We start from the raw sequence: 12,348 nt of genomic DNA on the forward strand, positions 1-12,348 counted from the left end.
TTACATGTGGTAATAGTATTTATATACATAAATTCTGCTTCTCTAATATTATCTTGGTGTTAGATTATTATTAGAGTAATGTAAAATACTTACAATTCAATGTAAAATGTCAAAATATTTTTTTAAAGCCAATGTTTACCAATTATTTTTTTTTCACAAAGTACTAAAATCTTATGCACTTTAAAATATGTTTTGGCATATTGGCAGGAGGGTGTGTTCCCTTTGCCTGTATAAAAAATAAATAATTTTACGAACGATTTGTATGTATTTCAGGTACATTTGGACATGTCACGGCGGAGTTTCCAGTATTGGGGCTTCAAGAACTATCTGAGAATATGTCATGGACAGCCAGACATTCTAGTTGTCTAAGGTAAGTGTATTTTTTTGCAGACTTACCAGGCTACCGGAGAATTATTATGTACCATTTCTTCATGCCATTATTCATTTTTAAAAGGAACGATCCAAATTGCTTTCATATCGACCGCAAAATGGCCCATAAAAATAGGTTTGTTCAACATTCTTTAGGATGACTTTTTTATGTCTACTCTTACTATTGATCCGGGGCGAAGGGTGCAATTTTCCGAAAGGAAACCCAACACAACATATTATAGTTAAGTACTAACATGCATAAATAGTGACTGCAAATCGTTGTAATGATAATTAGATTTTATGTAAATTAAGAAAGAGAAGCCGGCAGGAATCGGGTTATATGAACCTTTGGCCACCGCTATTGATTCTAGGATAGAGATTCGGATAGTTTATTGAAATTGGCCGTAAGTTTTATTGTGTGGCGGTAATAGAAGTGTCAACGGATCAACAAACTATGATGACTTGTAAACGGTATAATTAAATAGAAAACTAAATACTTTCTGATTGCCTGAGTAAGCATCAGGACCTGGGATCCTATAGCAAACTTATGAACACAGTGCGACTATATAACGAGAAGGTATTTCGCCCATAAAATATTCACAGATTCGAAAGATATTAATATTTTTTTACAAAAATGACGCATGGCTTTCGTTTCTGGACTGTGTTGTGACAACCAAAATTATAATTTACGGATCTCCATGACGTGGGAGTCGCGGGCTTTACTCTGATGTAGTTTTTTTTTATGACGGATGATCTACCGCCGGTATTACGTTGAATTATGTTGTCTCCTTGCTTTAACAACATAACAAATGTCTACAGTTCATAAAATATATGTGGTCGGGTTACCAGGCGTTCGCACAAACTAGGACAATAATGGTATTTCATCCCTTGTGAGGAAGATAAAGTTGAAGACTCATTGAGACTTTCAGCTACATAGGCCGGAATCTCGGATTATTCGTTTTTCTTTCTTCTTTCTTTCGATGACAACCCTGCGTGATGGTGCATTTCGACGTTTTTGACCCTAAGAGAATGGCTTTTCATTTTTTTTATAGTAATTTAAACATCTATTTGGACCTCTCAATTGGTACGTTCCAGATCCAGCCTGTCTTAAATATACACTCTGTACACAAACCTAGTTAGGTAGTAACTAGACTTGATTCTATCGTATACAATTGTATCTTTAATATGATTTATTCCATCATTAGTCTAACGGCAGCGTTAGAGTTCAAACTGCGGTCTGTGATATTTTGGTTTCCATTTCTAAATCGTCCAATTAAAATCGATACAAGATTTTCGATTCGAATAAAATACACTTGAGTATTCCACTTTTATAACTAATACCATATCAGGCGATTAGAGAAGAGAAATATGCTTGGTTAACCATTGATGCACTGTCCTCCCTCTGCCTACCCCTTGGGTGGTTAAGACGTGAATTTATGTATTTGTTAATTTTAAAACGAACATTACAGCTTCCACGGTTCACATAGAATATTAATTGTTAGAATTAATTGCGGATTTCGATAGATCGATTTCTGATCGATTAATTGACCCTAATAGTATCGATGCAGTCACATGTGCCCTAATTCCGATGGGTAATCTCATTGGAAAGTTGGCCTTTATTTATGAACTATCCATGTTCTTTGTACTCTGTAACGTACTTTGTACTTCGTTCTATGATTTGGTCCTTTTGTAATAAAGACTATTCCTATATCGAGAAAGTCTTAAGATGCTCTTAGAGACCACGCAATAATTGGTTTAAATAATATTTTCAGCTTTTGGCATTACAAAAATAAGACCTTAGTAAAAACCTATCTTAATAACTATTCCATTAAGTCCTTCCCTCACTATATTCGCATATTTTAAGAGAACTTTTGAAAGACAACTTTCTTTTGGCAAATATATCCGCCACCATACTGCAATTGTAAATAAAGGTACTTTTAAGTTATTTTTTTAAAAATAACGTTATCGGAATAAAACTATTTCGGAGTTTATTCCGTTTTTTGTATTATGATTTTCTCCCGACGTTTCGAAGAATGTGCAGCTTTCATGGTTAAGAGGCGGACTGAGTTGTTGGTCGTCCAACACGGTCCAACGTTACAATATCTTCCTACATTTTACAATTATACAAAATGTTATAAATTGAAAATAGAAATTATTACAAGTAATTTTAATTTAGCTCAATATATTTTAATCAAATATAAGACCATGAAGAGTCGGTAGAGCGGTCCCTACATGATATATTTTAGTTCTTAAAATGTTTTAAAACAAAACATAGTTTTCAGCAGCCAATATTAAATTAAGTATTATTCAAAGAAAAACGGAAAGGTAGCCCAAAACATCACATATTTATTTTGGGTTAACGAAGCTTAACCTAAGCTCTTTGAAGCCGCAACTCACGAGATTATCTATTTTTAAAGCCAACGTATATTATCGTAATCATTATGTTAAATTTTATTTCTTTCAATTGCTTGACGCGTGGTAGTTAGTTAAGTACTTCCGGGTTACTGTAAGCCATTGCTTTACTACTGTGCAGAGATGTATTTAGTTGACTAAAAGTTTGTTAAGAAATAGGTCCCAACAAGAACCTAATACGATATATTTAACATAATATTTTATTCGCGAAATGATACGGACATGGAATACTTGAAACACATAATTATTAGCAATTTACAAACATGCCACGAGGTTTAAATTAAATTTATAATGACTAATGAAGCCGATATTGTATTTGTTAACCTTTATAACAATACAAAACATCTTATTATTAAGTATTTTAATATCAGACTGTTTAGATTGCAAAATCTTCATTTCAATGAATAGTTGATACCGCATTAAATTTTCTATAGTCTGTGGTATCGAAGGGCCCATATTACCCGATTCCTACCGGCTTCCCTTCATATAGAATCATATTATTAGAACGATTTGCAGACCGCATTCATGCTTATTAGTATCTGTATACATTAGGTCGGGTTCCTTTTCCAAAAAAATCACATTTCGCCACTGATAGCCTGACCAGGCAAATAAAAAACCTATAAGAGATTAGTTCCATATTTTACCACAACATAGCAAGGCTTTTTATTTTTCTCGACCTGGTATATATTAATAGACTTTGCATAATTTATTACCTGTATATTTTAAAACCTATACAATTATATATTTATTTTCGTAAGCTAAAAACATATTACCGGTTTGTTAATGTTAATACGTTTGAAGCGTTTTTATGATCATAACTAGAGAGTCTAATGGCTATTTAAATTTTTAAATTAGCTCACGATTATAAAGTGTTGTCTAGTTAGTATTTGAGTTAGTACGTCAAAGCTCAGTAGAGGTTAGAAAATGAACCTATAGATTTTCATAATTTTATGTAACACTAGCTTTTGCTCGCGGCTTCGCTCGCCTGAAGGAGTTTTCCGGGATATTTTTTTTCCGAATTGCTTGATGTGTATCGTTACATTTTGACCAAATTACACAAATCATTATAAATTGTAGCCTATGTGTTATTCTGATGTATAACCAATATTATTGTAAAGTTTCGTCCAAATCCGTTCAGTAGTTTTTTGGTGGAACAGGAACAAATATACATCCATCCTCACAGACTTTCGCATTTATAATATTAGTAACACTAGGTTCTGCTCCCCGCTTTAAAAGCCTTAGTCTTTACAAAATCCCTCAACAACTGAACCAGTCCAAAGCGCCATCTATACGACGCCAGCGACATCTATTTAAACCACAAGTTAAATTAATAATGTCCTACGGCAGCTAGAGACCGTGATAAAAAGACGCCTATATGATAATCAAAGACATGTTCTATATGTGTGCTAAATTTTAATTCAATTACGTTCATCTGTTTTTTTTTCTTTATAACGAACATGTTCATAAACTTTCGCATTTTTAATGTAGATAAGACATTTGTGTACATCATATGTTTTTGCTTCCAAGGGGATAGTCAGTGGCGAAACTAGTGCATCTACGCTTTGCTGAACGATTTCTTTCCAGTCATTCATGATGGCACGACATTATGGCCTTAACGGACCTGTATTTTTCCGAATTTAAAAACCTTGCACAAATGATGGTATGTCGACTTGTGTTTGGACCCAGGACACCACTGGTTTCTAAGTCTACACATCTGTACGTAAATTCTACAGGCGTTAGTTAACAGTGGTGTGGTGGAGGCCAAATGGGCCAGATGGTGAATTAATCAATTTATGGTTTCCACTTAAAGGGCTATGGTTCTATAAACATCTTATTTGTTTTTACTTTAAATTAATGTACTTAAGTCCTATTCGTACATGTGACGAACTTCTGTCCTTCGCGCTTTCTCTCGCTCTCTACTTCCTTGGCAAGATCAATGATGATCCAGCATTCACACCTTTTCTTCATGATTCTGGCATACCACTGCTCCTGAAAACGGTTTGATTTCGCAATGTCATAAAACAATAATTTAAAAAATATATTCCATATAGATATCGATATCTTAACAAAATATTTTGCAATATTTAGGAATGTAGGCAGAATTGAAATCTAGACAGATAAACATTTACACAATGCGGCCATTTTGACAAATCCAATCACGATTAGAATTTGTTATAAATTATTCTAGTATCCACTTCACGAATGGCAATAGTCATTGTCTGGTATATTGGATACGAACAAAGGAAAAGATTATGTCCAACGAGCTATTGGTGGAATATTAATACGATTATCTACCTGATAAAAAGTGTGGATGGATGCACGGCACACGTCATAGATACCAGCAGCGGCAAGACGGAGAAGATGGCGCCTCGCGCTGCGTTGCCGCGCCGCCCGCCAGTCGCTCAACGCACCGAGCGTTGTGTTAGTCCATGATTAATGGTATAAGTATAGTTTGCGCTCAACGTGCGCGCGATAATCCAATGTAACTTGCACTAATGACGTAACGCAATGAAAACGAGAGTGCTCCGGTATCGCGTTGGCGCGAATTTGCGCCTTATGCCCGGTCCATACCCATTCAGGTGGCTCGGCCGTGACAATGCGCGCGACGGCCGGCGGGCGGGCGGGGGCGCCGGCGAGGTTGGGGGGCGCGCCGCAAATGTGGGTCGCTCGCGACTTGAGTCAAGTTCAAGGCCACACACTGAGGGGAGGGGGCGCCGTTCGCCCATAGATGGCGTTGCGCGAGCCGAAGTTCGAAAATTTTGCGAGCCCGGGGGTGCGGGGCGGGGCGCGAGTCCGTGCTGCGGGAACGAATTTTCGGTGCAACACATACAACACGGTGCACTCGCGTACGGAACGTCGCGACGCGCGGTACTTTCGCGCTACCTAGACCAACAGTTGAGCACTAACCTAGACACAACAAGCCGGCCGACATGGATTGGATGGAGATGGAGGATGTGGTGAGTACGTTTGCTAAACCTCCCACCTCGACAGATGGACGGCGCGGCGGCGAGCCTTCGTCGGAGAATATTTTCGGCAAAATATGTTTTGCCTTGACCTATCCTAACATTTTATCATCGCCGCTGGACTTGGTCGCTGAATTTTTATCAGTATTTACATTATATTTCCTCTATAAAGTTTGTGTTATTTAAGTGGGTATCGTGTTTGGTTTTATGGAATATTGACGAGGTTTTCAAAACCACTGAAACTTCCACGTCGATATTATTAAAAAGCTAGTCTTATTACAATTCTAATAATTTAATTAATATCGCTACAAATATTTACTTTAATAATCATTTTCATTAATCTGTTTATTATTTACTATTGCGTTCTAATACATTTGCGTATATTTATCGCATATAATACGTTTCATTCTAATGCTTTCTTATCTTTGGTTGTTGTTCACGTTTGTAAGTACAGCTCAATTTTTTATGCTATTTTAATATGGCATAAACTACCCTATTTTTATATTATGTACGTTATATTCTGCCGTACAGTTGCGTAATATTCGAAATTTAAATTATATTTTTTATATTTCAAACACAATATTGTTACTGGCTGAAAATAATGAAAAAGAAAAAATAACGTGTTGAAAATGTTTATGATCAAAATGGCTACATGTGTAGTGTATTTGAAAGTGAAATTTGGCCGGCCGCCTCCGAAACGCCGGCACGCATAGAGGCGACGCGTACCCGACCTGCCTCAACGCGTGGAGATCAATAGCCGCCTACCATGATATTATGCTTCTAGCGTTCTAACGGTTACACAGCCGTTCTATTTAGTCATACATCAAAAACACCGAGAATACTTAGTTTTTTTTTTTTGACAATCGTCCAATAAGAATTTCCGTTTTTACGGCCGGTGTTATGCAGCAGCGATCAATTGCCGGTGTTTAGTTTTTTTTTTCGTATCTCAATACCGGGAATAGTCAGACGGGCTTTTTGTCGATTTAGACAACTGTGCAATAAGGATTGCCGCTTTTCTGAATGCTCTAATGAATACTCGATTAAATGAATCGTCTTTTTGTATATTCGAATAGATACGAGATTGATGACAGCTGATGAAGTACATTATGTTTTGGGGAAACACTGGAATCATTAAGAGATTTTTGGTATAATTACACGTCTTCAATTCGAAGTCTATGAAGTACTATGACGTCATTGTTTACTAATTAAGTACAAGAGGCTTGTTTCGGGCTTAGACTAGTTATTATTGGATGAATTGATTATGTATGAAATTGTTGTACCGTGTTTTTCAGTTTTCAGTGCTGTTTTACGTAAAGTTGACGCATTAGACAAAGATTAGGTTTTTGAATATTTTACGGTCATTTCCTTTTGCGAAATAGTCAATATTTATAGATAGTCTAGATTTGTAGGACCATAACATGGAAATTTGGATTATGTTTTAACAGGTTTTGATACAAGCCTTTTCCTTACGGTAGTATTCTTATTCGTTTATTAATTGAAAAATCATGTCTCACGTAATTTACACGAATAAATTGATTTGCAGGACTTATATTTTTTTTTGTAAAAAAAAAAATCCTAAAAAATAATATAACATTGTGGTTAGTCTTATTGTGAAAAATATAGGTTAATATACTATAGTACGAAATGGAAATAGTATCCGCAAAATAATCGAAATATTATAAAAAAACTATTTTTTGTAAATTTTACATTGGAATTTACAAAACTCCGGACAATGAACTATAAAACACCACAATGTAAAAACTTCCATGATCAAATTAGTAACTTCACAATGACCTAAAAAGACAACACATAAACAAACAAACACGTGAGTCAGTCTATACTCTGTGTATAAAGCAATCCTTTCTTTATCCTGCAAAAACATTCAATCACACTCATTAATGTATTAAAAAACTAAGATGGTCAATATTATTTACATACTCTTCACAATCTGGTGAAAAAAAACTTCCTTATTTTTTTTTTAAATTTAACATATTGCAAGGTGACGTAACGAAAAAATCTCACTAATAATGAATAAAAATAAAACAATGGTAATATGTAAATTCATATTTAACAGTTAATATAAATCTGCGTGAAAAAAGAAAATAATTGTATTGTTACGAAATAAACACTTAACCATCAATTACATTTTTTAAAAGCCTGTGTCACTTTTGTAGTTCTGTTTGTGGCACTGGTCTATAAAGAATCGTTAATATAATGGATATAAAAGCGCGGTTTTAAATATGCTCTGATGTAATGTGTTCCTGTAGATGCACAGTGAGGGATTAAGGTAGAAGACATTAATACATTATGGACCTCCCATAAAAAAAAACAAATTGAAATCCATTATATACTGACTCTATTACTGAGAAAAATTATATTGCGCAATATAAAATATTTCCGACCGCGTGTGTATATTGTATAATTTACGCGATATTTATCAATATGTCGACGTTTGAAGATGCACGTCGGCAACTGTTTTAATATAAATCAGCATATACTTTTAATATATCAATTATATTAAAAAACGGTTCGAGCTAATTCCATTCCTCAAAAATTTTGGATCATATTTAATACCGATAAGATGTTGAAAACGTCAATTACTAAAAATATATATATCTAAAAGACATTCAAGTTATCTACAACACAATATAATATAAAATATCACAAATTCTGCTAGTGACGGGATGTTCTCACCTTTTTTTAATTAATTCAAAACCGCATTCAAACAATGCTTGTAACCTTGTCAGTGAATTATAATCGGCCATGCTTTATCACGCGCGGTATCAAAATGAAAGTTGGATAGTTTTATTTTGGTGAAGTTTACGTTATGTATCTAATCTTCGCGATGCATTATGATATAATATGACCTCGCACGTTATCAGCGTTCCGTTGTTGCACTCGGCCCGGCTGACACATATTCGCATTCGATTCCGCGTTTTTTTAACGTTTGTTATTAATTATGTTTTTCCTGAACGATTTCGTACGGTAAAGTTCAGAGGATTGGCTTTTGTTGTCTAGGATTTTGAGGTTACTAATCGAATTTTGATTGGCAACTATTATTATATCACAAGTCAGGGAGACAGGTAGTTTAATTTGGTAAATCATTACCGTTTGAATTTATTGAATTTGCGTCTCAAAATATGTAAATGGGTTTTTTGGGTCCCCGTTCGACCTCTAAGTCCGTCACTTGCCTCTATAAAGATCTCTACAAAACAATATATTTCAATTTAGAATATTTATTTAGTATCGTAAGTGTGCTTATTTCTCGAAATAAACACGTGTCCGAAGCCACAATAAAATATTTTAGTATTCTTTACTCGTCACGACGATGATGTATATGTAATGGGTGAGTGGAAACCACCGTGACGTCATGCGATCAAAATTATGTGACATTTTCGTAATTTTCTTTTGACTTTGAGCCGCTTCTTAGCAGTATTCAATATTGTTGAGAATTTAGATTTAAGTAGTTACTTCGAAGTGTGAGGATTGATTCGGAGAAAACGTAACAGGGAAACGGCTTACCGCCATTTTTAATAATCTTCACTCCTTTCGATCTATCTCAAAAATGGATCAGAACAAAGTTTTATTTGACATGCTTACAAATGAGTTATTTTGATTGGTTCGTTCTAGGAATCGGATTGAAGATTGAGATTCGGATCGCTTATTGAAAAATTTCAGGGTTTGAGTGGAAAGTAAGTAATTGTCTTTATGAATTCAAAATTGAAATTTGCAACTATTAATTAATATTTGTTTTAACATATTGGAGGGCGAATGGTCTTCCTCAGAAGTAGTTGGTGACAAGCAGGCGGCCGGTCTAAACTAAAGGCCGGTGTATACGAAGTTTTTAAACCACCTAACGAAGCCTTTCAAACGCAAATGAAACGAGTTATGAGCTCTTGAACGCGCCTTAAACCACATTAATTTATACAGCTATCGAAATCATCGAACCAAAATTTATAAAATAAATAAAATAAAATGCTTTATTCATCACGTAGGCGAACATGGTTGCACTTATAATAAGTCAAGGTACATGAGAATATTTAATTATTACTTAAATAAAGTCGCTTATATAACTAAACACATTTTATATTAAACCTACAATAAACGAAAGACAAAGAAGCTAGCTTGGACTGGCAGGAAAGAAGAATTAAAATAGATGTTTGTAATCTTAATAAAAATAAAGGGAAGAACGCGAATGTGTTGTCACTAAACAATAGTTTCATATTTTTTTATCTAAATCTATTTTAAACATGCAATATGTCTTGTATACCAAATGTCTAACTATTCTTATTACTCGTGTTATATGAAGTTAAATAAATATTGTATTATGTCTGTCTGGCCTTGTACGATTCAAGAATAATACCTATCTAGACCAATCTCTAGGGTATACGATGCTCTGAACGCAGTCGGATTAAGTAATAAATTAGGTAATATATCATTGTAATGTATTGGTGATGTAATTTTGATATTTTCACGGCATTTTTGGTTTATTGGCAGCGTATATGGTTATGAAAGGTTATAAGTTCGAATTTTTCCATTTGGCAATTGTGTCTTGGGCTTCGTTTTCGGAATTTCAAGTAGTGTTAGTTGGTCACTATATAGTCAATAATATATTATAATGTCTGTAGGTTTTATTAATTGTCAACATTTGCAATAATATCATATTGTGATCTAGCTTTTGGAAGCTCTAAACTCTTTAATTTTTATAACTGAAAATAGGCAAGGTGCAGTAAATTTTCCGATGGTTATTACTATCATTTATGAATATACTGCCATAGGAATTGTATATACTGGTGACGTTTAAGTTAGTGGGAGTCGGAGAGGATGTTAGGTCACTGGTTACCTACAAGTTATTCTCAGTTCGTAAAGCTCGTGAAATCATAATGTTCTAGTATATTATTTAATAATAACTGATATTTTTTTACTAAGTCAGATATCAATCTTATAGATTTTAGAAAGCGCTTAATATAATGATTCAGAATGCCTCGTGGTTCAGTTTAGTAACTTCGTCATTATCTCGGCGTTTCGAAGGGAAAAAGTAAAAATACATTAACTATATTATATATATACCTTAGATTAATAGTGGACGTGTCTTTCTTTTTCAATTCCTCATATCACAATGAAACTTATAATCCGTCCAGCCAACCTTAACACGTAGATACGGCAGAAAACGATGATTATCATATTTAATTCAATAAAAGACAACTTGGTGTCTTCGACGGAAGCTTTTAACTTTAGTCTGCGTTTTCTATTACATTTTTTTTTATTGCTTTGAATGACGAGACGAGCTTGCCGTTCGCCTGATGGTGAGCGATACGACCGCCCCTAAGCAATAGAAACACCATCCAACACCTTAAATTACAAAGTATTATTTGCTATTCCACTGCGCTCGCCATCCTGAGACGTGAGATGTTAAGTCTCATCATGTCCAGTAGTTACACTGGCTACAATGTCCTTCAAACCGGAACACAACAGTGACTACACCTTGCTGCTTGGCGGAAGAAATAAACATTGCGGTGGTACCTACCTAGGCGGACTCTCACATATGAGAGACCTACCACCAGTAAACCATACCCCGATTGTACTGTGACTTACACTCAAACTACATACCTATAAGTAAGATTTCGCACGCGTTTCACGCGCTAGATTCTCTTACGATAGGATATCGCTCGACCTTTGCCCGTGGGCGATCGTGGTCACGGTCCTCGTGGATTGATAACGTTGCCAATTGCACTTCCGTGTTTAGACAGCCGCAGGCAGCAACTTATGTGAATTTTGATACTGATAAACGCTGAAGAGTGGGTTAACAGTGCGGCTGTTGTCAGGCCTTTGAATTATATTTTTACTAGCTCACCCGACAGACGTTATTTCAGTTGACAGTTATTTCAATCAATTGGCAGTTATATAAAATGTATATTTTCGTTAAGCTTTCTTAAGTTTTCTAATTATCCGCACAATTTTTTGAATTTTTTTTCTCATAAGAACCCTCTCCTGACAATAACAAACAAAAATTTGTGACATCTGTCCCGCCGTTCATGCGTGATGGCGTGACCAAGGGAAATAGGAATTAATTTTTATATATATAGATAGATAAGATTATATAGATTTAATTTCTACTCTAATTTTGCTTTCAATTTAAGAATCGCCACAACACATGGCACTATAGTAAAATATTTCAATTTGCCGCTAAATGCCGCGCGGAGATAAGTTTTTTTATTATAGTTTAGTCTTGTATAGTCCTTAGGGTGATTAAATTTGATGTAGGAAGTGATCTATGAAACTTTGCTGATCCAGTCCTTTTTTGTACTAATAAGCTATTATATGCGCATGCGCTGGTATTTTTTGTCACAGGTTTTCTATGCTAGTCGCATTGCTGTGTCAGGAAAATATAGAGGATTTTAGGCTCTATCCACGTCAAACAAAGATCCAAATAAGATGAATGTATAATGTATATACTAAGATATAGCGGGTAAATTTATCTGTTAATCCAACAATAGGTCGATTTATTATAATTTATCAATTATAATTCATTTTGAAGTTCACACGGATATCTAATATTAGAACATGAAAATTCATTTCGTTATAGAAGTTATTTGTTTTTTAA

At 34.8% G+C, this 12,348-nt stretch overlaps 1 protein-coding gene and 1 long non-coding RNA gene across 8 annotated transcripts in view; one reads left to right on the forward strand and one right to left on the reverse strand.

The window, feature by feature from the left end:
- The window catches only part of LOC115453274 (steroid hormone receptor ERR2), a 59,306-nt gene that overhangs the window by 2,432 nt on the left and 44,526 nt on the right, over positions 1 to 12,348 (forward strand). For 4 of the 7 annotated variants that reach the window (XM_030182005.2, XM_037438291.1, XM_030182012.2 and 1 more), the window contains exon 2: positions 274 to 370. Coding sequence is in view for 3 of the 7 variants with exons in the window: in XM_030181996.2 (XP_030037856.1) it covers positions 5,712 to 5,738 (27 nt within the window). In the remaining 4 variants the exon portion in view is untranslated. Of the gene's footprint in view, positions 1 to 273; positions 371 to 5,575; positions 5,739 to 12,348 lie in introns of those variants that run through there. The other 3 variants (XM_030181996.2, XM_030181999.2, XM_030182051.2) reach the window with 2 other exon arrangements.
- LOC115453383 lies at positions 246 to 5,377 on the reverse strand. Its single transcript, XR_003939560.2, has 2 exons — positions 5,077 to 5,377; positions 246 to 4,770 (listed from the first exon to the last, which is right to left on the reverse strand). It is a non-coding gene; the product is annotated as an uncharacterized LOC115453383 (long non-coding RNA).

Source organism: Manduca sexta, chromosome 13 (assembly GCF_014839805.1).
Source record: "Manduca sexta isolate Smith_Timp_Sample1 chromosome 13, JHU_Msex_v1.0, whole genome shotgun sequence".
Taxonomy (NCBI): domain Eukaryota; kingdom Metazoa; phylum Arthropoda; class Insecta; order Lepidoptera; family Sphingidae; genus Manduca; species Manduca sexta.